The following is a 27,850-nucleotide window of genomic DNA, read 5'->3' as shown; positions in this document are numbered from 1 at the left end:
TCCTGTCTCTGAGGAATTTTTGTTCCTTGCTCTGAAATAACTAATGGCTATTCACTTTTCCACCATACTTTTAAGTCAAAGGCAAGATTGTCTGTCATCATTTCCTTCAGAGTGAGGTAAGAGATAGATGGGCCCCTGGGCTAGACACCTGGTTTTTGTCAAGCGGAGTAAAATGCAAGCTTTGTTCTCACTCAGACACTCCAAGGACAAAGCTAGTGGGAAAAGCTGAGTTCTACTAAAGAGATAAGGTGCCCACTCCTGAGGTCAAGGAAGACTTCTCTGTCTGCACATGAACAGGAAGTCTTCTTGTGGGTCAAAAAGGAAGGGGGCCCCACCCAGTAAGAAGTGTGGACATGCACCCACAGGTCTCTGCAGTGGGATCCATCTTAGAAAAAAGCTGTGCATGCATTTTGGGGAGGATCCAAAGACCAGTCAGATGTGAAGAAAGAAACAAGATAATGGGCCAAAAGTAAACAAAGACCCAGAAGGATCACCTCTTTACTGTGCTCTTCCTCACTCAGGACACCCGCACTCATTTCTGGGTGTGTGTCTCTGCCTAACTTCTGACTTAAGAGGCTACTCCTTATTAAGGGGGATGCCCACACACTTTCTCTCTGGTTGTGTATTTCTGCCTAGCTTCTCTCTTAAATAAACTGTCTTTCTGTGTGCTCTCCCATACATGTTAGACTGTGTCTCTAACTATAAATTTTACACCTGTTTTTACAATTTTTGCCTCCTTGAAACATTCTTGCTTTCAAATGAGGGAAAGGGACAGGGCCACCTTGCTGCTAGTGCCTGGTCTAGCAGCTAGGATACCTGGTTTTCATCTAGATTACCCAGGTTCAGTCCCTGGGCGGGGAACAAAGATCTCTCTACAGGAATGCTCACTGCTCTCCCTCCAAGGTCAAGAGCAACCACCAATACAAAGCTGTTTCATGTAGCAGAAATCTAGTTGAAGATTTGGGGGCTACCTTACGTGTTAAATAGGAAACAACTTAGAGTCACATTTAGACCTTTTAGCTGCCATTGTCTGCATCACTGCGTATAAAAACTCATCTTCTGACATCTTGCTAATTCTTCCTTTCTTATTTCTCCTCTTCACTCCTTTCCTCTTGGATTACTCTGGACTTTTGAATTTTCTCTTCATTAGACTGAGCAGCTCACTTTCTCTAGCCATTCCTAAACTTGCACAATTATTCTTAAAAAGCAAATAGCACCTTTTATTTAACAAGAGTCAACATTTCTCAGAGAAATAAGTAGTACATTGTTGTTGTTGTTGAGTCATTAAGTCATGTCTGACTGTTTGCAATCCCATGGAACCCCATGGACTGCAGCACCAGGCTTCCCCGTCCTTCACTATCTCCTGGAGTTTGCTCAAACTCATGTCTATTGAGTCAGTGATGACAACCAACCATCACATCCTCTGTCGCCCCCTTCTCCTCTTGCCCTCAATTTTTCCCAGCATTAAGGTCTTTTCCAGTGAGTTAACTTCTACATAGTATAAGCTAAAACATTTGGAAAGAAATATTGAGAAGAGTGATTGCCAGATTTAAAGTAATAAATGAATAAATAAAAATCACCTTAATTTTCAACCATGGTTCTGTCACATTCCATAGATGTTATTTAAATACCCCTTAAACTTCCAGATCAGAAAAACTAAGTTTTACTTAAACTTCCTTCTCTTTAATAAGACACTCAATAGTCATTTAACAGGATCATTTAGGAGGAAATTAAACTTCCTTTTCCTTCTTTATCCTGTTTCCAGGAAACCAGTGTTTCTAAATAATGAGTTTCAGCGGCAAGAATTTCTAATACTCTTGGGCAAAGTGCAATGAACACTAGCTAGAATCTACAGCCTGGGTTTCAGTCTGGATAATTTAGCAAATTTTTTAACCTAGCTCCCTCTGTTTTAAAATGGTGCCAGGTGTATTAATTTTTTATTGCTGCTGTAACAAATTACCATAAAATTGGTGATATAAAACAACACAAAATTATTCAAGAGGTCAGAAATCTGACTCTGATCTCACTGGGCTCAAGGTCTCAGGAAGACTGGGTTCCTTTCTGGAGACTCTGGGAGAGAATCTTTTTTTTTTTAATTGACTGCACTAGGTCTTAGTTGTAGCACAGGGTATCGTTAGTTGAGGCATACAGGATCTTTAGTTAAGGTCTGCAGGATCTAGTTCTCTGACCAGAGGTCGAACTCTGGCCCCCTGCACTGGGAACGGAGAGTCTTAGCCACTGGACCACCAGGGAAGTCCTCCTAGGAGAGAATCTTGCTCTTACCAACTCTATTGGCTGCCCACATTTCTTGACTTTTGGTTGACATCTTCTTCCCTCTTCCACTTTTTTACCTCTGTATCCACATTGGGCCCACAAGGATAGTCCAGAATAATGAGTTTTAGTGGTAAGAATTTTTTTCCAGCTAATTATCAACTTCAATTCCTTCTGCAACCTTAATTTCCCTTTGCCATTCCAAGTAACATATTCAGATTCTGGAAATTAAGACATGGACATCTTTTGGAAGGGCATTATTCTGCCTGCCATATCAGGTAACAAAATATTTCTGGTATATTTAAATGAAGAAAGTCTATGATTTTTTTTAAAAACAGAATCCAGCACATATTTTTGGAGGCGGGAAATGGTAGTTCATTACACCTCACTGAAGAGAAACATTTGTCTTTACTAACACTATTTAATAAATCCTCTGCAGTGGATATTGCTGTCTTACTGAGTGCTCACTTTCTATTCCATCTTGTTTTGTTTCTGAGAAACTTCTGCTTCTCCACTAATGAGTCTCATGGGACTGCAAATCAGTTGCCTTGTTCTGCAGAAGAAGCAGAAATTTAACCCAAGGTGGCAACTGAATTCTCTTAGAAACTGAATTATGGGAAAGGAACAAGACTGAAAATAGCGTATTTTTTTGTTGTTGTTCCATTAGCTATTTCAGGGGAAAATGTCCAAGCAACAACTACTATTTGGACTCTGTGGGGTTGCCTGGTTCTTGAGCATGGCAAGTCTGGTTTTTCAGCTTTCTTCTTCTTCCTATAAGCAACTGTATATTCTTTCAATAAATTTCTGTTTTGCTTATTTTAAATAGAGTCAATTTCCAGTATGCAGTCAATCAAAGTGATAGTCCACTTTCTTTCTTGACTTGTATAAGTACATTTGCTGGTTCTGTTTCAGCTTGTCTGACCACTACAGGCTCTTACATCAGGATTCTTTTAGCATTCTTCTCTCTACTCTGTTCTGTAATTGTCTGTTCCTATTGCTTTTTTCCCCCAACCTTTCTATCTTCTATGTGATTTCAGAGCTGCAGCTTTGACTTTCATCTGTACACTGATTCATGACTCCTGAACTGATCTAACTCTGTGTTTGCCCACTATTCATCATCTCCATATATTAATAGATGCTACACAACCAACTTAAACATAGTACGACCCAAATCATGCATCTCTCACTGATTTAAAAACTAGATTTCTCTCCTTCATTCCTGATATCTATTATCCAGTCACCCAAGAAGGAAGATTGATTGAGAACTTCAAATTTTTCTTATTTTCACTGTATTGAGTATCTATTGCTTTTGTCTACCCTATATGACAATTTCTTCCAGAAAATGCATTTCTTACATTCCATGCCAATCATAGTATCCTGCCTCCTCTCTTCACAGGAGTGGTTGTGTGATCCATACAGAACAAATATGTAGAATATATTTGTAATAGATGGATACCAAGAAAGAAAAGGCATTGTTCTTTAAGTTGCTAAGCTGGAAGTATATAAATCTGTCATGTGAAGAGAGCCTATTTAGCAGAATACACTCAATGTATAAGCAGAATTAGGGTGAATAGGTGGAGATACATAGCCTTGAATCTAATACTAAAGTTGTGCCCAATCTAGACTTTCTAGTTCTTTGTCGCAATACATTTTACTTTTCCTTAAGCTAGTTTGAATCGGGCTTCCATGACTTGTATTATGCTAAAGAGTTTTCAGTTTCTAAATCCTCTTGCTCTTACATTCAAATATCACACATGCATTCTTTCTTTCTCTTCTATTGCTGCTACACCACCCAATGATTTCGAATCATTTTTCTATTACAACAGCTGCCTTATGACTCAGCTTGCTGCCAATCTATAGTTCATTCAATATATCCATCACACTGTTACCAGTTAGCTTACTAATAAAATGTGAATTATATTACTCTTCTCTTTAACTATCGTCAGTGTTTCTTTCTGATATGCTGAATAAAGCCCTCACTCTCTAAAAGTCATGTAGTTGGTGGTGTTGTTCAGTTGCCCAGTCACGTCAGACACTTTGTGATCCCATGGACTGCAGCACACCAGGCCTTCCTGTCCTTCACCACCTCCCGAAGTTTGCCCAAGTTCATGTCCATTGCATCAGTGATGTCATCCAGCCATCTCATCCTCTGATGCCCTCTTCTTCTGCCATCAATCCTCCCCAGCATCAGGGACTTTTCCAATGAGTCAGCTGTTTGCATCAGATGACCAAAATACTGGAATTTCAGCTTCAGGATCAGTCCTTCCAATGAGTATTCAGGGTTGTTTTCCCTTAAGATTGGTATGATTTCCTTGCTGTCCAAGGGACTCTCAGGAGTCTTCTCCAGCACCATAATTTGAAGGCATCATTTCTTTAGCACAAAAGCTTACCCCAAATGAGTATGATCTAGTTTGAGATTACCATTCATTCACTTATTCATTCATTCAACAAATGTTTATTGAGCCCCACTTTTTTTTCCAGATATCATTCTGGATAGAGTTGACATGGTGATGACAAAATAGCTTACGTCCTGGTGGGAAGATTACGACTCTTAACAACATCCTTCCATAGCATCTGATCTGGTGTGATCTAAGGATAGTTGTATAAGCCTCTGTTCTTAGTTTGCTGTTCTTAGTTTTCGATGATCTTCCCCACCTGCTTAAGAGCAAAATACAGTTCTAAATTCTCTATTTGGTTGATCATTTAATAGTACTTATCTTTAAGTCTCTTTGGTGATTTATTTATTAGTCTTAATTAGTCTGATTTTACATAATTACTTCCAGGTCCTTCTTGCCATAAACAAAAACTTCTTGAGGGCAGGGAACAGATTGTATTCATCTTTGTACCCTTATCATGTTTAATATAGAGGGAAAAATTTTTTAATATTTATTTATTTCACTGCACCTTGTCTTAGTTGCAGCATGTGGGATCTTTGATCTTTAGTTGCAGCATGTGGGATCTAGTTCCCTAACCAAGGATGGAACTCAGGCCCCCCGCATTGGGAGTGCAGGGTCTTAGCCACTGGACGACCAGGGACGTCCTCTCATCATGTTTTGCATATAATAAAGACTCTTCAAATTTGCCTTAATCATATTTGTTGAGCAATCATTGTTGAAACATAAATGCAAAGAATACACCATTTTATTGGGTTGTTGTACCTATTATATAACAAGTTACCTTAGATGCTTTTCATAGATGAGTTAATGCTAAGTCACTCAAAATAATCATAATTTTATGATGGTTAAATAAATTCTCATTTGCACTTACTTGGTGTAAAATACAATATAAAAACAACAAAAATGACCTGGCCATATTTCCAACAATTATTTCAGCTTTATCTGTCCTGGTAATTGTAAAGGAAAAACAAGTATTTCTGACAAACATTGCTTCTGAGGGTGCTTTACTTTAAAAGGTCTTGGAAATCTAGTTCACAACTAAGTAAAAACTACAAAATAAACAGTAACAATTTACTAATTTCCCCCCACTTTCTCACTCCTTTCTGAAAAGGTGACTCTTAATAAGAATAGAGGGCTCTTTGTTCCTAAGCCTTAGTTTTCTCATTTGCAAAATGTGGATAATAAAAACTAATCTTAATGAGATTGAGATTACATTTGTCTCTCACAGTAATGGTATCTAATCTAGTACTCTGCTACTTACCATTTGAGTAACCTTGGCCTAGTTACTTCACTTCTTTGAACTTTTTTCTCATTTGTAAACTGTGGCTAATATAATGTAGGTTTATAGTGGGAATCAGATAAAAAATGACATGTGAAAACATTTTTATAAAGTACTAGAAAATGTAAGGATAGTTATTTCCAAAGCAACTACCACTGGTCCAATTTTCCCTGCAACAGAGTGTTGCATGTTCTTAGATAAAATATTATATGGAAGGTAACTGAAAGTCTTTTCTCCATATCACTTCCTTCTTTCTGCATCTGCTTTCCTAGGGAAACAAGATATAGTTCTTCCTCTGTACTTGTCTAGGTTATAGAAAAGGCATTACTGGCAAAGGATAGCAGTTGCCCTATGCTAGTCCCAATCATTCAAGAATAAGTTAATGAAATTTCTGCCCCTTCTACAAGTAAAAAAGAAAACACAACAATTCTTAAAACAGTCTTTTAGATGCTATATAAACAATGGATTCCTAAAGAGAACTTTCTGTAATAGTGAAAAAGAAATTTGTATATAATTACAACTAGATGATCATGAATGTTTACTAACTGAAAATCATTCATGAAACTAAACTCAACATATAATCTTCCCTGAATCAAAGTAGCAATGTAATATAGCAGTTTTTATTATTAATATAAAAAATAGAAATAATAGTATACAGGAAAAAGAAAATAAGATATTTCCAATTGTTGGATCATTTTTTCTTAATTAACAATTTCTTAACCAATGAATGATAAAGTTAAATTGAGAGAGAAAGGGAGAAATTTCTAAGGTTGAATTTTTTCTTATTAACTTTCCAGGATGTAGTTATAAGGTATCTTAACTCTGTAATCCCTGTCTCTTCTGCAAATTGATAATTTGCTAAACAAATGGCTGCCCCCTTGTTAGAGACCTAGAATTCAAAATTATGTTAAGGATAGGGACAAATTATGCACATAATCTCTCTTTTATTATTAAAGTGAAAGTGTTAGTTGCTGAGTCCTGTCTTACTCTTTGCAAGCCCATGAACTATATATAGCCTGCCAGGCTTCTTTGTCCATGGAATCCTTCAGGCAAGAATACTGGAGTGGGTAAGCCATTTCCTTCTCCAGGAGATCTTCCTGACCCAGGGACTGAACCCTGGTCTCCTGCTTCGCAAGCAGATTCTTTACCATCTGAGTCATCAGGAAAGCCCATTAGCTCTGTTATTAAAGCTGGTCTCTAAAGAGGTATACATTTAAAAACTCACACCAATGAGGGCAGCATGAGTATTCTAGGATTCCAGAAGAAAATAAATTGAAAAGCTGTTCTTAATTTGGTATGTGGCTTAATGCTATTTGGGGGCTTCTCTAGTGGTTCAGATGGTGAAGAGTCTGCCTGCAATGTAGGAGATCTGCATTCAGTCCCTGGGTCAGGAAGATCCCCTGGAGAAGGGAATGGCTATCCAATCCATTATTCTTGCCTGGAGAACTCCATGGGCAGAGGGGCCTGGAGGGCTACAGTTCATGGGGTTGCAGAGTCAACTGAGCAACTAACACACTTCTAATGCTATTTACTGAAATTTCTGTGTAGGTATGGTGAAATATCACACCCACAACACAAAACTAAATGTGACTGGAAGGATGTGACATTGTTGCAACATTGTTGCATGCTGACACAAACCTTATACCTCCTCCATATCCTTCTCTACAATTTTTACATTACTTGGATTTAGTGGAAACCCAGAAAATGATATAATGAATTTCCCCAAGAAATAAACTCATTATGCATGCATCTTTTCAAGTCAAGGGGATTTAAACGGAGAGAAAGCAATTTACCATAACATCCACATAACACTATGGATAAAAAGTCATACTTTGGAGTCCCATTACAGAGGTTCAAACCCTGCTTCCACAATATACTAGCTGTGTAATCTAGGGCAAACTGCTTAACTTCTCTGTGCATTAGTTTGTTCATAAGTGAAATCATGATATTAAAACTCCATCTCATAGAGTTCTTAAAGGTCCAATGAGTTGCTATCTGCATGGTAGTACTGGGAATATAGCACATGATATAAACCTTTGATAAATTAACATAATTAGTTATAAGAAATAGTGGAAAGAACTTACTGAGAAATTTCTACAGTTACTACTCTGCTTTAGTCAGTAGTGAAAGCTATTTTTAAAAATTCGGAGAGATTTCCAATGTTGACTTTGAAATCTACAAGTATCCACTAAATATCTACTGTGCCTGGTGCCTTGGGGACACAAAATAAATTTATGTAGCCTTTGTGCCTCCAGAAGTTAGTCTTTTTAAACTAAATTTAGAATAAGGACTTGCCTGGTGGTAGAATAAATGCTCACAGCGCAAAGTTCAAAGAAATATGCAACAAAAAGCACTGGAATGCCACATAAATTACTTGGTTACTATGCACAATTCAAGTGCTCTAAGATGTATACTAAGGAAAACGCCACTACCAGTTGGGAATGCATTTATTTTGACATCTACACAGACAGCTGCAAAATACAATGACTCACATCAACAGACGTTCTGCAGAAACAGCAATACTTTCCGTTCTTTCCGCCTGGGCTATCTGACAAAACCTGAGAGCAATCCCGCAAAACCACAGCGGATGAAAGTTGCACGGGAAACATCAAAGGGATAGTGACCAACTACCTAAGAACCGGGAGGAAAACGTGGTGGGCTCGGCGAATACCTGAATCTGGGACGCAAAGAGAGGCTCCGAACCACGATCGCAATTAGGGACGAGGTTGTTCCCAGTATCTGGCTGATACTGATCAGTCCGCAAAGCCCGGAGGCGAGAACCAAGGAGTTGTCCTCCTATGCCATCTCCTCCCAGACCGTGCGATCCTCTCGGACCGGTGGGACTGTGGGGCCACGGAAGCGTCTGACCGAGGAGCCGCCGCGATGCGGGGCACAAAGAATTCAACCCAAACCCCTTTACGGCCTCCCGCGGCCCCGCTCCAGACTGACGCCACTCTGAGACGACAAGTTCCTGAAAGCTAACGGTCCCTACGCCGCCTCCCATATCTCTGGCATCCGAGAGTAAGCCCGGGCCACCACATCCCAGCCCCGTAGGCCGCTGAGGTGCCAGCCCGGGTTATCCCGGGCCGAGGCTCCCCTCAGCCCGCCGCCCGCGTCCCAGGCCGGCACGTCACTTCCGGCGCGCGCGCCCGCGGGTGAAGAGGGACAGGGTCCCGGGCCCGGGTGCGCGACTGCCCGGGGGCGCGCAGGGGGGGCGGGGCGGGGGAAGGGGGAGTGTCTGCCCGCCGCCGCCGCCGCCGCCGCCGCCACCGCCACCGCCACCGCCGTGGCATCCGGGGCTGAGTTCGCTGAAGCCCTGGCTTCAGAACCCGCCCAGTCTTCCCGCCCGCATTCTGGGCGCCAGCGCCGGGAGCACTGACTGCTGTGACCGGTGTAGAAGCGGGAGCTGCCTTAGCCTGTGGAGCGGCGGGGACAGTGCCAGCCCCGCTTCCCTTCCCTCACCCCTTCCTCCCATCGCCCCAGTCATGGGGAACGCGGCGACCGCCAAGAAAGGCAGCGAGGTGGAGAGCGGTGAGTCAAGGGCCGGGTCTGGGGACCGGCTGGGCGGGCTGGCGCGGGGTCGGAGCCCGGAGGCCGCAGGCATGGTCCAGGCCTCAGCGGCCGCCGGGAACCACTCAAGGGGGCTCTGGGGACCAGCTGCCGTCCTCCTCCACCCCCTCCCCCCAGCTCCGGCGCGAGAGCTGAGCGTCGAGGGCCGGATGGAGAGGGCGAGGGAGGAGAGAGGTCCCCGTGACTCCCTTTTACACTAAAGCGGGGGGACTCCCAAGCTTAGACACTTCCCCAAATATGGTCTGGATAAAGAAGTCTCTTGGACCATCCCAAGCCCTTGCTCCCTCCCCGCACCCCGGCCCCGTCCCCTGCTTTGGGAGCCACAGGTAGTGTTGGCTCTTTTCCCTCCATCACTTGGGTCTAACCCAGTTTTATCATCAGGTGAGGGATTGCTGCTCTGGTTCTCCGCAGGTGAGGTTAATCCTAAATGGGTTTCAGAGATCCTCCATCTCTTCTGGTTAGGAGTTGAAAATATAGTAAGAGTGAGCAGCAACTTTTCCCATTAGAGAAAAAAAGCAGGACAGGTTTGCCATCTCTTAAAACATTCAAAAATTTGCTACAGTGTCTGTAAAACTTAAAGGTTACTCCGAGTTGAAGTGCTTCCAGAATTGCGTGGATTTCTTCTGAGAGCTGCAAGTGCAGGCACTCTACACTTTCCTGTATGGCCGTATGGTTTTGTTTCGTTTATCTGTCAGTCTGTCTATTAGTCAGTCAGTAAATCTGGATGGTTTTTGCCTTTGCCCAGTACAACTCAGATCTTGTAATTCAGAGTGAACAGATAACAAGTATTTATTTTGTTACTAGGAGTAAATGACATGTAAGCACTTGAGGCAATGCCAGATGAATAGGGGATACCTGATGATTTATTCCAATTTGTGTAAACAGTATCTTTTAATGTTTCTGTGTTTGTAACGTGTTTTAAGTTAATTTCATAATTTAGCATGAAGGAAATAGTCTCCCCCTCACCCCAATATCAGGGCTTCCCTTATGGCTCAGCTGGTAAAGAATCCGCCTGCAGTGCTGGAGACCTGGGTTTGATCCCTGGGTTGGGAAGATCCCCTGGAGAAGGGAAAGGCTACCCACTCCAGTATTCTGGCCTGGAGAATTCTATGGACCGATAGTCCATGGTGTTGTAGAGTCAGACATAACTGAGCGACTTTCACTTCACTTCACTTCCCCCATATCAGTAAAGCAGAATCAATTTGGAAAGATCTAGTCATTCATTTTGTTTAATATGAATAGTTAGGTCAAATTATGTGGTTTGTGTTTCACCAATAAGGTTTTGGTGTTAATTTTCAGGAGCTCCAGAAAAGTTTAATGTCTTTAATATGTGAGATGGACATTTTAAAAAAACAATATAGAGGTGGAACTTCAGTGGTCTTTTTTCTTATAATTGCACAAATGTAGTAATTAACTGTATAGAAAGTATTAAAAATGAGGGAAGTGTAAGGAATTGTTTCTGCCTTTTGTCATGTTCCTTTTTAATTTGAAGTTCTATTAACATAAAGATAAAATGTGTACTAATGCATTACAAAGTGTGCTTGGTAATTGAATCATATCAGTGATTTTTTGTTAACAAGTACTGGCCTGTACAGTGTTTATATTTTTAATAGTAATAGTAGACTCTTTTGTGATCTATATATTTCCATTATTAAGGTTATCAAACAAATTCTCGCCTAGATATTTGAAGCTCCTAGCTATGAGATAATCTTAGAATATTTACTGGAAACAGAATGGAAACTTTAAAAATGTTTGAGTAAGTTCTTTCATAAGCTTTAACTGTTAGTGGCAGCCTAGTTCTTAAGTATGTTAGCCAGCTTTTTATAGAAGTTTGTTTATGGAAACTGAAGGTCATTATAGTAGTTTGAATACATATTCTGAATTGATAAGAGAAAATAGCAAGTTATGTCTCACTGGACAGTCATTTCAAATGTCACATGTTGATTAGTTTGTAATTTCATTTGGAGCAATGTTATCAGGTACATGTTGCTGCTGGTCTACCATGGTGAACAAAGACATTTTTATCTATATATCTTAAAATTTAATGAAAGAATAAGTTATATCATTATATAGCTAACTGATTTGTATAGTTTTTAAAAATTACTTTTGAAAATATATGGCTTTCAAAATTTGAATGTAGTTATTTAAACTTCAATATATGCCTTTCAAACTTTGAATGTAGTTATTTAAACCTGGCATGCTGTCATCCATGGGGCAAAGGGTTGGACACGACTGAGTGACTGAACTGACTGAACTGAATTTAAACTTCAACCAATACATAAAAGCATAAGCTTTTAGAAATGTAAGTGGTCCTAGAGATCAGCCTATGTAATCATTCCTTTTCAAAGCCAGAGAACTTGACCTCTGAAGAAGCAGGAGCTGAGGTCTTACTGTTAGTGATATCAGAGTAAAGAATTGAGTCTGGTCCCCTGACTCCATTCTGCATCACTAACTAATCAGGTAACACCAATATTTTCAAAGTGTCTGCTAAGTGTATTAGTTTCTTATGGAGATCCTGTAAGTAAAGGCTCAAAAAGTTTTACTATCTAATGTGAGAGAGAAAATGTACATATAAAAGTTAACTGAAAAGCAAAATATGACAAATGCTAACATTATGGAATGTGAAGTTAAAACTCTGAAAACTACCAATAGGAAAATGTTTGACTTGAAATGATTTAAAAATATCAGGTCAGTTAGGATTTGAGGTTTGGCTCATGCCTCATACAGGTGACTCTGGACTTTAGTTCTAAAAATATTCCAGAACAATGAAGTGGGGCATAACAATATTTGAGAAGGGTCTTGGTTAGCTTGGCCCATCTGGTGCTTATGTTGTACTGTACTGAAATCTGTCCTCCAATGCTTGCTGTGCTGCGCTCAGTCATGTCCAACTCTTTGTGACCCCATGGGCTGTAGGCCACCAGACCCCTCTGTCCATGGAATTTTCCAGGCAAGAATACTGTAGTGGGTTCTAATTCCTTCTCCAGGCAATCTTCTCGACCCGGGGATTGAATGCATGTCTCCTTTGTGTCTTCCCCATTAGCAGGCGGATTCTTTACCACTGTGCCACCTGGGAGCCCAACATTAAGTTGGGTACTTATTCTACTGTGGTAAACTGGGTAATTGTATTGAGATGTCGTAAAACTTAATGAAAGAGCAACTCTTACTTTTACATATCTACTTGTTTTGTATATTAAAAAAAAAATTACTCTCATAAATATTAGTCAGTTCAGTCACTCAGTTGTGTCCGGCTCTTTGTGACCCCATGGACTGTAGCACGCCAGGCTTCCCTGTCCATCACCAACTCCTGGAGCTTGTTCAAACTCATGTCCATCGAATTGGTGATGCCATCCAACCATCTCATCCTCTGTCGTCCCCTTCTCCTAAATATAGTAAATAAATATAGGAATCTTCTCATAAATATAGGGGTCTCAAAATTTGAATGTGGTTATTGAAACCTCAGCTGATAGGCAGAAGTATAAATTTTAGAAAAATAAGTGAACATATAATTCTCTGAGAAATTTTAAACTTGTCATTCAAAATTGTTTCACTTATCCTGTCTTTCACTTTATTCACAGTCCCCAACATAAAAATCATGTCACCTATTTTAACCTGAAAGGTTTTTTTTTTTTTTTTAATTTTATAAAAAAAAAAAAGAACAAAAACCACACACACACACACACACAGTGGATTTCCGTTCCCCTCACATATTGCCTGTGGGCTTTATGTGTAACACTGTCAGAACCATGGTGCTGAGGCCTGCGGTTACAGTGTTGGTGGAGGTTTGGATGCACATTCTTCTGTGACTGCAGGTGGTAGAGCCACCAGTGTTCATACAATGATTTTTTTTTTTTTAATGTTTTTCGGAGTGTTTCTCTGTCTTAAGAACTTTTGAAGATGAATGGAAGTTAAAGAGTCACCCACTAGTAGACTAGGTTCAACCAAAATGCAGATTTCATAAAAACTAGCATTTTTTAAGGGTTTACTATGTGCCTGATTCTCTTAAGTTTGCATGCATGATTTTCTTAATCTTTTCAGCTGTATAACATAGTTCAGTTATTCTCCATTTTATATTATAGATAAGAAAAAGGAGGCTCAGAGGGCCTAAATGACTTGCCTAAGGTTGCACAGCTAGTTCAGTGAAAGGGTAACATTTGAACTAGGCAGGTTAACCTTAGAACCTGAAATCCTAACCACTATTCAGACACCCTCTATATGCAACAGAAAGCTTATTCTGAGGCACACAGAATAGTTTAGACTTCACTTTAGTCAGTATTATTATAGGAAATTTTGGTTGTTTTCAATAGTGATTATTTGGATATAATAAATATCTTAAATGAAAGTTATTTTTTTTCTTGTGCTGTCTTCTAGATTCAATTTCTGTAAAATGAGGATGAAGGATTAAATTACCTTGAAAGTCTTTTCAGATTTAATATGGTATAATTTCAAAGTAAGCCTTAGAAAATTGATTTTATATACTTAAACCTTCATTAATATTTGTATTTAATTTTTTCTTCTTATTCATAAATGTATAGTTTCCCTTTCTGTGAAATAGCCAATTGAAAAATTACTTTCTGAACTTGTACTGCCATTTTAAAAGTATTTGGAAATTTGCATTTTATACCATGATTTGCAATAGCACTATCCAATCAGACTTTCTGCTGTGATGGAAATGTTCCTATCTACATTGTCTTCTGTGGTTTCCACTAGCTGCCTGCAGCTATTGAGCACTTGAAATGTAATCAGGGCAACTGGGAAACTGAATTTTTAACTTACATGCGGCAGTTATTGTTTGATATATTGGACAGCACAGGTTTAGAGCATAGCATAGTTTAGAGCATGGTGGTGGTGGTGATTTAGTCGCTAAGTCATGTCTGACTCTTGCAACCCCATGGACTATAGCCTGCCAGGCTCCTTTATCCATGGGATTCTCCGGCAAGAGTACTGGAGTAGGTTGCCATTTCCTTCTCCAAGTTTAGAATATAGCATGTAATAAAAACACCAACCTATCTTTCCATCATCTTTGTAATTTGTAGATCCTCACAAGTGTTCATAGAGGAACAAAATGCTATATTTATCTTTTCTCATACTAGAAATTAACTTATTTCTTCAGTTTTTCCTCTGAATAAGTATTTACAAACCTAGTGAACATATTATTATAGTTTAGTAATTATGTATATAATCTGTAGAGTTAGGTACAAAGTTAATTTCCTTATTGGACTCTACTAGAATTAGAATTTTTTAGTTTTTAATGCTGGATCTCTGTGAATATATTTCAATGAAAATTTTTATAGCTTTGAATAAGAACTAATTTAGTGATCTCATATCTTATTCATGTCTTTAAACTTTCAGTTATTTTTTAAAGGAAAATTAGTAACATTCCATTTTAATAGATTGGCAGAAGAATTTTGAAATAGTCTTCATTAGTTTAAAAAATAAAGAAAAAAAATCAAAACAAACAGCCACACTATTTGGATGATAAATACATTTTATTAATATCACATGCAGTTCCGTGATTCTGTGATTCAATTTTGTGCAGATTATTTACAGTATAAAATTACCTCCTGTTCAGGAACCATTTTCTCCTGGTCAGTGTCCTGCACTTAGGATATTGTTGCTTTTCATTGCCAGCAACAGAATAATTAGAGCCATGAAAGCTAGTTTAGAAAAGTAAGCCATAGCTGAGTGGCAGAAGCAGCACATGAAAAGATCCGAGGTAAGTAAGCATATAGCTATTAAGATTCTTTCAGACAGTGTATGCCAAGTCACTTCAGTCATGTCTGACTCTTTGCGACCCTGTGGACTGTAGCTGCCAGGCTTCTTTGTCCATGGGATTCTCCAGGCAAGAATACTGGAATGGGTTGCCATGCCCTCCTCCAGAGGTTGGAAAGGGATTGAACCTGTGTCTTTTACCTCTGCATTGGCAGGTGGGTTCTTTACCACTAGCCCCAGCTGGGAAGCCCAGATGGTCAGGAGTTGACCATAAATAATTCTGATGTTCCATTAAATTAATAAAATAAGTAATTAGTATAGTTTATAAAATTGTATATTTATGTGATAATAAATGCTAGTACACATATATGTCCAAATTTCCTCAAAGGAATAAATCTTAGGTTTTTAATGGGGGAAAAAAAAAAGAAAAAAACTACATTAAGTAGGAAAATGTGGAATTTATGGGAGTTAAATATACCTAGGTCAGTACCGTATTATATTGAGTATTTTTCTTAATTTAAAAAATATTCCTTCAAGAGTATCTTCTATTTTTCTTTTCTTTGTTCATTCATTCTTGCTTTCATTTATTCATCCTAGCATATTGAGCTTCTAAAACATGACAGACTTTATGCAAGTCTGTGGGAATAAAGATTGAATAGGACCCAGTACCTGCTGCAGAATGCCAGTATTTCAGAAGAGGGAGACAGACATGTCAACAACTTAATAATAATTAAAAAAAACCAAAAACCTATTACAAATGGCTTCTTAAGTTCAGTGGGGGAACCAGTAGAAAGTATAGTCGTTTCCACTGAGGTGGGTGGGGGATGAAGTCCAGAAAGGACTTCAAAGAAGAGGTGAGCCCTGGGTTGAGCATTGAAAACGGTAAATGTTCAACAGTAGATTTACAGGAAGAAGTGTGTTCTGAGAAGAGGGAACGCACAGAGTGAGCAAAGATGCAGAGGGTTGAAACAGCATGACATATTCCAGGAAGAAAGTAAGTTGTTCATTATGACTAAAAAGGACGGGGTTGGTGGTAGGGAAGAGGGGAGATTGTACAATGAAAGATGAGACTCAAGAATTGGACGGAGACCATAAAATGCAGAGTCTAAATTTCATCCTATGGGATAAAACTATCAAAGCTATTATGGACTCTGAAATAAGAGAAAGATATGATAAAATTTGGGTTTTAGAGAGATTACTTAGGTGGTGATGTGAAGATGTCATTATGGAACAAGTGAAGTGGAGGCAGGAAATCTATTAGAAGACTCCCTCTCTCAAGTGAGGGACTTTGAGGGTCTGGATCAAGATGGTAAAGGTAGGGATACAGGAAGGACTTAAAATGTAAGAAATTTGGAAACGAAAAATAAGCAGATTATGCTTTACTGATTGCATTTGGGAAATGAGGTAAAGGAGGGATTGGGAATAACTCCCAAGTTTTTAGCTTCTTTGCCTTAGTGGGTGGGTTGTGATGCCAGTAATGGAGTCAGGAAGTGAATATAAGGGAAGGAACAGATTTGGGGGGGGGATGTTGAACTTAGGGTGCCTATGGAATTTCTAAGAAATGATATCTGATTGGTTATTTCATATACGGGTTGTCTATAATTCTCTCAACTGTGGGGGAAAAATGACCTTGGATGATCAGAGGCTCTTTTCCACATTGCATCTCAGTTTGCTCCCCTTCTAAGGCCAGCTATTTAGAATCTATAGAACTATGTATGACATCTGACATAGCTTCTATAAAATTAAGAACTGTAGCCACTAAAAGTTTAGCTTTTTTGGTTTGTTTTAAAAAAAGTAAAAGCCAGAGCACTGATGAGAACAGTGTAACTTTTAAAGAAACAAAATTAAAGTCAGATAAAATGTGTTACTTTCATAATTAAAGTATGCATCCTGTAAGCTATTGAGCTTTGTAGAGTCATGTGGAGTAGTAGAAAAACATGTAAAATATTGTAACAACATATATTGTACTAAGTATCAATATTCTTCTCCTAGAGATCTTTAAAATAGACATTAAAAAGTTAAAGTGTGATTTAATAGTAAGAGTGTGAACTCAGAATAAGAAAAATCTAAATTCTATTTTCTAAAACTTTCCATTAGCTCACTTTAGATAAGTGTTTTAATACCTCCAAGCTGTACTATAGAATTAAGAAGGACAAATTTAATAAAGAGGCTGTGGTCTTTTCTGACCTTATAGTTCAGTGATTTCCATATATATTTATTAAAAGATAGAAGGTTTATTTTTAAAGTAGCAAGACTTGAGAATTTAAGACTATCACAAAATTATGTAGGTAGAGAATTGGCAAATGAGCCTCAGTGTAAGCAAATACACAGTAATATGTTTAGGGGAAATTTTTGATCTGTACTTACAGTTTCTGAATTTTGGCCTAAGAAACGAATTTTGAATCACTGTATTGATCTTTGAAGAGATTCTCATGTTCTACTGTAGGTAAAGAGACCATCTAAATATTGGTCATCAGGGGAGTAGGTTGGAAACAAGACATAAAACATTCTATTCTTAGTGAAAAACCCTTAGCATGTTATGTGTAGTTATGATGTTTTGTGTGTAGCAGAAGTGGAGAAAAGTTAACATCAGGGACAGCTAATAGGAGCAAGAGAATTGAACGTCTATTGTTTGAGGATAAACTAAAAAACAAAACAAACCTGAAACTCTTTATTTTGTAATAAGTCTACATGATTAAAGTATATAAACCAAATAGTATAGGTAGAGAAAATTGTTCTCCTGAATTTAAAACACTAGAACTTAGGAGCTATTCCTCAAAACTTATAAAAGCTAGTTGTACAGCAATAAAAGAAGTACAGTGAAACCTTCATAAACTTGGCTTAGAGAATAAATATATTTAGCTGATTATTTATGTTTAAAGGTAAAAGCATTTGTTCTTATAAATTCAGCTAGTATCTTTAGTAACTTAAAAACTGCTGGAAAACATTGATGCTTTTTTTTTACTCTTTTTTTCTTTTGTAAATTTTGTAACCCTTTCAGTCCCTTACAGCTTCAAAAATGCTCATCAATATTAATAAGTAGACCTATTTCTTGTTAATATTGAGGTTTATTACCATAACGCAAATAATAAATTATTTCCCCTGATATGGAGGTATAACTTAAATTGCTTAAGTAGAAATGGAGATATAGCTTAAATTTTTTTATTTTAATGTATTATAATTCATCTATTCATTTATGTATATTTTTTATTTTGGGGGGGGGTCATGAAGGAGATAAAGAGTTGCCTTTTTGTAGCTCATAGTATAGTGAAAGCTTTAAATAAGTAAATATGCAAACACAAGAATTTTGTTGAAAGTACAGTATAGAGTATTTCCTGTAGCAATAATTTGGTTTTTCACTTTTTGATTATAATATAAATTAGATTCAGTAATGTTCTGTATCTATGTGGATAGTTTCCTAAACTAAATTTGGGACTCCTTTAGAGAAATGAACTAGTTGACAGTTCATGGTGAGGGCTGATGCAGTCACACATTTGACATTAGGACTGCCTCACAAAATCCAATGTAAATGCCCTATCTTTAGCTGACTTGCTCTTTAAAGGTATAACGTCCAAGGCTTTATGGCCATGGTTTAAGGTTGTATTCCCTGTTGCCTACTGTTCATATAATGTTAACTTTTCAATGACTCTTCAAACTTTTGTTTTCTAGTAAAACAACTGTTGAATCTAAACCTGTAAGTCCTTGGCAAATCTGTAATATCCATCTGGACCTTGACTCAAAAAATTAAAGATATTGTGTTGAGATCTCATTATTTTGGGGTCCTACTTAATAAAATGAGTATTCAATTTCTGTACCACTTATTCGAGTAGAAGACCACAGAGCATCAGCAGACCACTGTGGTATGTGAGCCACAAAATTGAGAGAGCGTGTTTGTACAGATGTTACTTAGCTTCTTTTGCAAGATTCGGTTCTGTTTATAATTTAGCTCCTCCTATCCTAGCTTAGCTCGCTAGATGTATAGAAGCCATGAAAGGTTAAACTGGGGAAGAATATGAGTCCCTCTTTAGGCTATAGTCTTGCGTTACTAAATAATCTATAAGTTCAACTGATAGAATGACACAGAGACAGAACAGTCATTTATCATTCATTCAATCCTTTAGTTATTCTCAGGCAGTAGTTAGTAAGTGCCTATTTTGTACCAGGCATTGTGCTAGTCCATAATGCAAATACAAGAAAAAAAGTAAGCCTTGGTTTCTCTCCTTAAGCTGGGAGATGGATACATTCAGACGTTTATGGTAAAATGTGTAAGTGATACACAGGTTCCTGAGACTGGTGCTTATGTGCTCAGTTGTGTTTGACTCTTTGTGACCCATTAGAGTGTAGCCTGCCAGGCTCCTGTGTCCATGGCGCCATGTCTCAGGCAAGAATACTACAGTGGGTTGCCATTTCCTACTGCAGGGGATCTTTCTAACTCAGGGATTGAACCTCCGTCTCCTGTGTTCCTGCATTGCAGGTGGATTCTTGCCCTGCTGAGCCACGGCGGAAGTGTTGAGATTGATACTAGGGTGAAAATGCAACATAGGCGTTTATATGGGAATGAATATAGAATTTCTGAGATCATCTTGGGAAACAGACTCTAATATAAGTTGGTTTTGAGTCCACTTTGGAGACATTTACATCTGTAACTGTGGCATTTACACTCACATTGATTTCTCAGCTCCTTCCCCTACTACACATTGTGATCTGTAAAGGCAGAGCCCATGTCTACCTCGTTTGGTGTCTCTGGTTTTAGTCTTTATTTGAGTGCATTGCTCTGCAGTGCTGTGCTGGTTTCTGCTGCACAGCACAGTGATCAGCTCCACACAGACACATGTCTTCCTAGGGTCTCCTTCGCACGCAGGTCACCGGAGCAGTGCCCTGTGTTATGCAGTGCGTTCTCGTCAGTTGTCTGTTCTACTCACAGTATCAGTAGTGTGTATATGTTTATCTCAGTCTCCTAATTCTTCCCACCTCTCCTCCTTGTTTAATATTTTAATCCCTCAGATTTGACAAAGTTCCCAGCTCATAGTGGAAACTAAAATTATGAATAATTAAGTCGATAAAAAAATTTAAGCTTCTTTTAGAAGTGTTTACTCTCCTCCTCCCCAGTCAGCAGGTGCTTTCTCTGTAATATATTTACAATTTGGGCCTAGTAGTTGATTCACTTGATAAGAAGGTGACCTGGAGTGGGTTGCCATACCCTCATCCAGGAGATCTTCTTAACCAAGGTATCAAAACCAGGTGTCCCTAACTGCAAGAGGATTCTTTACCATCCCAGCCACCAGGGAACCTTTTTATCCTTCTTAGCACATAGTAGTTTATTTGACACTTATATGTCAAATATAATCAAGATTGCCAGGAGAAATATCAATAACCTCAGGTATGCAGATGACACCACCCTTATGGCAGAAAGCAAAGAGGAACTAAAGAGCCTCTTGATGAAAATGAAAGAGGAGAGTGAAAAAATTGGCCTAAAATTCAACATTCAGAAAACTAAGATCATGGCATCTGGTCCCATCACTTTATGGCAAATGGATGGGAAACAATGGAAACAGTGAGAGACTTTATTTTGGGGGGCTCCAAAGTTACTGCAGATGGTGACTGCAACCATGAGAGTAAAAGACGCTTGCTTCTTGGAAGGAAAGTTGTGACCAACCTAGACAGCATATTTAAAAGCAGAGACATTACTTTGTTGACAAAGGTCCATCTAGTCAAAGCTATGGTTTTTCCAGTAGTCATGTATGGATGTGAGACTTAGACTATAAAGAAAGCTGAGCACTGAAGAATTGATGCTTTTGAATTGTGGTGTTGGAGAAGACTCTTGAGAGTCCCTTGGACTGCAAGGAGATCCAACCAATCCATCCTAAATGAAATCAGTCCTGAATATTCATTGGAAGGATTGATGCTGAGGCTGAAACTCCAATACTTTGGCCACCTGATGCAAAGAACTGACTCATTTGAAAAGACCCTGATGTTGGGAAAGATTAAAGGTGGGAGGAGAAAGGGATGACAGGATGAGATGGTTGGATGGCATCACTGACTCAGTGGACATGAGTTTGAGTAAGCTCCAGGAGTTGGTGATGGACAGGGAAGCCTGGTGTGCTGCACACACGGGGTCGCAGTCCATGGGGTCGCAAAGAGTCGGACACAACTGAGCGACTGAACTGATATGTCAAAATTATATCACTTTTAATTGGAAGGGAGAGATTAATCTTAGGCTTCAGTTAGGAAGACATTAGATTGAGAAAAACTGTTACAATCCCAACTTCCTAAATAAAACCCCACTCATTTGAGGACTGAATGTTTGTGTGTCCCCCAAGTTCATGTGTTGAAATCCTAAATTCCGAGTTACTGGTATTTGAAGATGAAATCTTCGAGAGTTGATTAGGTCATGAGGGCAGAGATTGATGAATGGGGTATATAAACTCCTGAGAAAATTCCCTTGCCCCTTCTGATATGAGGTTAACAAGGAGAATAGGCTGTCAGTGAGGAAGTGGGCTGTTATCAGACCTCAAATCTGCCGATGTCAGATTTTGCATTTCCAGCCTTCAGAACCATGAGAAATAAATATATCTTGTTTATAAGTCACCCAGCCTATGGTATTTTGTTATAGCAGCCCACACAGACCAAGACAAGGCCTATACCATTCAGCTGCACCACTGTGTTCCTCATCCTTGTTGCTATCATTTACCAGTCTCTTGCTCACTTGCCTTCATTCATCAAAAACTTCAGGGACTTCCCTGCTGGCACAGTTCCTAGCCTGCCAGTGCCGGGAACATGGGTTTGATCCCTGGTCTGGGAAGATCCCACACCCTGCGGAGCAGCTAAGCCTGTGCACCGCACCTGCTGAGCCCGTGTGACACCACTGCTGAGCTCCCTGCTCCCAGAGCCTGTGCTCTGCAACAGGAAAAGCCTCCGCAGTGAGGAGCCCGCGCACCATAGTGAAGAGTAGCCCACACTCCCTGCGGCTAGAGAAAGTCCAAGCAAAGCAACAAAGACCCACCACAATCTGAAAAAAAAAAAAAAACCCAACAGAAAACTCAAAACTTTGGCCCTGGCTCACAGTCTTTATACTGTAAGCCCTGTATTCATCCTTGATGGCTTAAACTTCTGTGTGATGACTCATCCATTACCATTGCATCTCAGTTCCTTGACCACATTATCTCTTATCCTCTTTTTTTCATTTTAGACAGCCAGTCTCATCAACAACCTTATCAGCCTCACTAACTGCTCAAGAATCACTGTTGTAAGCATGTCATTCTCTGATTACAATGTCCTTTCCTTGATGTTTGCTTTTTAAATGTTCCCTGTATGATCATTCTTCATCAGAACCTCTTGCTTCATTTTTTCTTGACCAGTTTAGATTATGTGGTCCCTGAAATCCTCTGTACGCTTGTCTTTTTAATCACATCTTTCTTATAAAAGTCTTAACTGATAAACTTACCTGTCTTGAGCGAGGAGCTAATCACTGCTGGAGAAAACCACATGGAAGGGGCACTATACATTCAACCTCAAATGGGCTGTCAACCTGACTTGACAGTTCTACATTTCTCTGATTAACTCTGTCTCCCATTCATTGATTCCTATTTCATTCTCTTTATACTTCTGAAATTCCCTTTGTCTCTCTCATGCTAAGCAATGAGCTTGCCTCATGCACTTTACAAAGAAAATAAAAGGTATCAGATAAAAACCCCTTCAACTTCTTTATATCAGACATCCAAATATCCTGTATATGTACAAATATATTTTTATCCATTTCCAGAACTTTTTAATTATCCCAAACATTCCCTCCTCCCACCAACCATTGGTAACTTCTATAGTATTTTCTCTATGAATTTACATTAGATACCCCATAAAAGTGGAACCATACAATGCTTCTCTTTTTATGTCTGACTTAATTTGATTTAGCATGATGTTTTCAAGGTTCTGTCTTATAGAAGTACCAGAATTTCATTCTTCTTTAAGGCTGAATAGTGTTCTATCTCATGCACATATGCACATGCACACACATTTTGTTTATCCAATGGTTGGCATTTAATTTTTTAATTTTTCAAAGATATCCTATATTTTAATCTATTGTGTCATTCTGTTATAACAGAAGAGTTGTCTATTCCATTTATCTATTGTTACATCACATATCTCTCTACATTTAGTAATTGAAAGGAATGACAACATTTATTTTGCCTAGGAAAGTGCACTTTGGACAGAGTTTTGCAAGAACATCTCATCTCTGCTCTGTTTGATAGAAACTTAAATAGCTCACCTCAAAGGCTAGGGCCTGCTGCTGTTGCTAAGTCACTTCAGTCGTGTCCGACTCTGTGCGACCCCATCCCTGGGATTCTCCAGGCAAGAACACTGGAGTGGGTTGCCATTTCCTTCTTCAATGCCTAAAAGTGAAAAGTGAAAGTGAAGTCGCTCAGTCGTGTCCAATTCTTCGCGACCCCATGGACTGCAGCCTACCAGGCTCCTCCGTCCATGGGATTTTCCAGGCAAGAGTACTGGAGTGGGGTGCCATTGCCTTCTCCGAGGCTGGGGCCCATGATCACTTAAAGACTTGCTCATTTAGGCGTCTCCTTGTTGTGCTGGCTGCAGGTAGTTGGAACCTTAACTGAGATTTTCAGCTGGACTATCTACACATGGCCTTTCACATGGCTTGGATTTTCTTATAACATGGTGGTTGAGTTCCAAGCGAGAGAGAGCCAGGTGGAAACTCTCTCCCCTTTTTATGACCTAGCCTTAGAAGTTAAGCAGTGTCATTTCTGCTTTGTTGTTGTTTTTCAGCCACTAAGTCATGTCTGATTCTTTGCTACCCCATGGACTGCAGCTCACCAGGCTTCCCTGTCCTTCACTATCTCCCAGAGTTTACTCAAACTCATGTCCATTGAGTCGGTGATGCCATCCAACAATCTCATCCTCTGTCGTCACCCTTTTCCTCCTACCTTCAATCTTTCCCAGCATCAGGGCCCTTTCCAGTGAGTTAGCTCTTCACATTAGGTGGCCGGTGTATTGGAGCTTCAGCTTCAGCATCAATCCTTCCAGTGAATATTCAGGACTGATTTCCTTTAGGATTGACTGGTTTGATGTCTTTGCAGTTCAAGGGACTCTCACAAGTCTTCTCCAACACCACAGTTGGAAAGCGTCTTCTTTTGGTGCTCTGCCTCCTTCTTCACATTTGTATGTGACTGCTGGAAAAACCATAGCTTTTACTATATGGGCCTTTGTCAGCAAAGTGATGTCTTTGCTTTATAATACACTATCTAGATTTGTCATAGCTTTCCTTCCAAAGAGCAAGCGTCTTTTAATCTCATGGCTGCAGTCATGGTCCAAAGTGAGTTTGGAGCCCAAGAAAATAATATCTGTCACTGCTTCCACTTTTCCCCCATCTATTTGCCATGAAGTTATGGGACCAGCTTCCATGATCTTAGTTTTTGAATGTTGAGTTTCAAGCCAGCTTTTTCACTCTCCTCCTTCACCTTCATCAAGAAGCTCTTTAGTTCTTCTTTGCTTTCTGCCATTAGTGTGGTATCATCTGCATATCTGAAGTTATTGATATTTCTCCTGGCAGTCCTGATTCCAGCTTGTGCTTCATCCAGCCTAGCATTTCACATGATGTACTCTGCATATAAGTTGAATAAGCAGGGTGACACTATACACCCTTGATGTATTCCTTACCCAGTTTTGAACCAGACCATTGTTTCATGTCCAGTTCTAACTGTTGCTTCTTGGTCTACATACAGGTTTTTCAGGAGACAGGTAAGGTGGTCTGGAATTCCCATCTCTTTAAGAATTTTCAGTTTGTTGTGATCCACACAGTCAAAGGCTTTAGCATACTCAGTGAAGCAGAAGTAGATGTTTTCCTGGAATTCTCTTGCTGCACTCACTTCTTCTACATTCTGTTCATTCAAAGTGATTCACTTTGATGAATCCTATTTGAAAAAAGTGTATTAGATTCCACCCTTTGATGGAAGGAGTTCAAAGAATGTTTGACACATTTTTAAAAATCACTACATTATATATCTTGCTCTGTAAGGTCAGTCCCTCTGCCATTACTTTGGATCTCATTCCCATCTAGCTTTTGCAGGAACCTTATGCTATTGTGTATTCTTCTTTTATATTCAGCCTGTCTCCTCATTTGTTTTAAAAATGTGCACCCCCTTTTCTTTAACTTTCTGTTTTTCTTTTTGACTACATTCTGTTCCCTTTCTTTTTCATCTCTAACCTACCAAAGTAAACTAACCTATGACTTATGGTACGTGTGGCCCTTTCAGTTGCCAGGTAGATACTTAGAATGAGTGTTGGGTAAAATCTGAAGCCAGAATTAAAAAAAAAAAAAGAAATAGTGTTCTCTTTTCTCTTATTGTTGTATTATACTTACTTTGTCATGATACAGAGAATGTAGCCTATGCTTATTGCAGTCCAGCTTTTAGAATACAGCACGTTTGAAAATTTGGTCTGCCTGTAAGTAAATCAGCATAGAACAACACAAAAACATTAAAAAGTCCAAAAATGAGAGAGGGCAAGTGGCTGAAAGTGTGTGCAAGGAGTTGAGCATAATGCTTGACCTTGGGATTTATGCTTTTTAAGGTGGAAAAAGGATTTTAGGGTATGAAGTATACTGAAAGGGATTGGACACCTTAGTAAAGTCTGAAGATTGTTGGGGTTGAGATATTAAAGGGAGTCAGCTAAAAAGATAGATGGTTATCAAAGAAAGGATAGGATGAAATGGGTCTAGGGTAACAATCTTTCAAGTAAATGTCTAAGGCAGGGTAGGATGGGAATGTATATATTAAGTGAATATAGATACTAAGTTAGAAAATTGGAGTATCTACATACTAAATAAGCATATATTAAATGAATTACAATAGCCTAGTTTTATTTGTAATATTAAATATGAGAAACATATTTACAGTGTTAAAAATTTTAGCAAAAAATTTTAACAATGTACTTTTCAGATAAAAAGACAATAAATGTACTCTAGTGACATGAGTTTCCAATTAATAGTGTATAGCCAAAGTGAGATCATGTTGGTTTATGTATTCTGTTGGTTAAAATATATTTCAGTTTAAATATGTATCTCTTCTTGAATTTAAAAATATTCATACTTGCATAGTTAAATGGGAATGTATTATCATTCTCTATGGAAATACAGCTTTTATTAACAACTCATTTAAATTTATCTGGTTGAGAAAGGAATTGAATTATTCCCCTCCCCGTTTCAAAAATTAACTGAAAAGTGAGAATTTAGAAGCTAGCTACTTATGTGATCAGAGGTTACTTGCCTGAGTACTGAGTATTATTAAACTTGGTGTCTTGATCACACTGAGATCTAGAAAGTAATAAAAGTGTTCTGAAAGAAATAATAATAGATGTTATAGCATATTCATATAATTTCACACAGGTACTTTCAAAGTCTTTCCTAATCTGCAAATTGGAGATAGTGCTGAACTGTGAGATTTAGAAGTTGTATATAATGTGTTTTTCTTAGCACCTAGAGGATAATCAATATATAGTAGCTATAGTTTTTGAAGGAAAATCCTTAATCACTGTGTTTATGATTGGGCACATTTTTTGACAAGTTGTCTGAAAATGGACAACCAGAAACAGCAAATTAATCTACTGGAGTAATGTTATATTAAATGGTAAGGATCTGACTTATAACCTCAGGTTCATCAAGAATAAAAAAATATAAAAATTCAGTGGGAAATTTTAGCATTATCCATTAAAACTTTAAAAATTACATGAATATCTTATATCATTTATTTCTCACCATAACCCTGGTAGTAAATACTATTATTGTTATCACTTTTTTTCAGTAAGAAAATTAAGGCTTACAGAGATTTAACAAGGTTGCAAAGTTGAATGACAGAGCTGTGTGCAATCCAGACTTACTCATTTTGTTTTAGGTCTTCTACTCATAATCCCTATCATACCCTAATGTGGTAATGATAATTTTCTTTCAAAAATTGTACATCTGAAACTGTCCTAGAATCCAAAAAGCCCCTAGAAGTTCTATCTCTCTACCATAACACCTTTTTAGACTATTACCTAGCTTTTCCTATGTGCCAGGTACTGTTGTTGACACGCACTATAAAATGTATATATATATATATATGCATATACACACACAAAGGGAGAAGAAGGTGGCAGAGAATGAGATGGTTAGATACATCACCCACTCAATGGACATGAATTTGATCAAACTCCGAGAGACAATGAAGGACAGAGAAGCTTGGTGTGCTGCAGTCCATGGGGTCACAAAGAGTCAGACATGACTTAGTGAATGAACAACAAAGATGTATAATAACAATGGAAACAGTGACAGACTTCATTTTTGGGGGCTCCAAAATCACTGCAGATGGTGACTGCAGCCATGAAATTAAAAGACGCTAGCTCCTTGGACCAACCTAGACAGCATATTAAAAAGCAGGGATATTACTTTGCCAACAGAGGTCTGTCTTGTCAAAGCTATGGTTTTTCCAGTTGTCATGTATGGATGTGAGAGTTGGACTATAGAGAAAGGTGAGTGCCGAAGAACTGATGCTTTTGAACTGTGGTGTTGGAGAAGACTCTTGAGAGTCCCTTGAACTGCAAGGAGATACAACCAGTCTGTCCTAAAGGAAATCAT

At 38.7% G+C, this 27,850-nt stretch overlaps 1 protein-coding gene across 1 annotated transcript in view; it reads left to right on the top strand.

Annotated features, from left to right (window-relative positions):
• Positions 1–9,175: 9,175 nt before the first annotated feature.
• PRKACB (protein kinase cAMP-activated catalytic subunit beta) overlaps positions 9,176–27,850 on the top strand; it is a 151,942-nt gene continuing 133,267 nt past the window's right edge. Inside the window, exon 1 of the mRNA XM_061121532.1 lies at positions 9,176–9,477. Coding sequence (XP_060977515.1) covers positions 9,432–9,477 — 46 coding nt within the window. The 5' untranslated portion in view covers positions 9,176–9,431. The remainder of the gene's footprint in view (positions 9,478–27,850) is intronic.

The sequence above is a fragment of the Dama dama genome, chromosome 20, assembly GCF_033118175.1.
Source record: "Dama dama isolate Ldn47 chromosome 20, ASM3311817v1, whole genome shotgun sequence".
Classification (NCBI taxonomy): Eukaryota; Metazoa; Chordata; class Mammalia; order Artiodactyla; family Cervidae; genus Dama; species Dama dama.
This window is presented reverse-complemented; position numbering and strand designations above follow the sequence as displayed.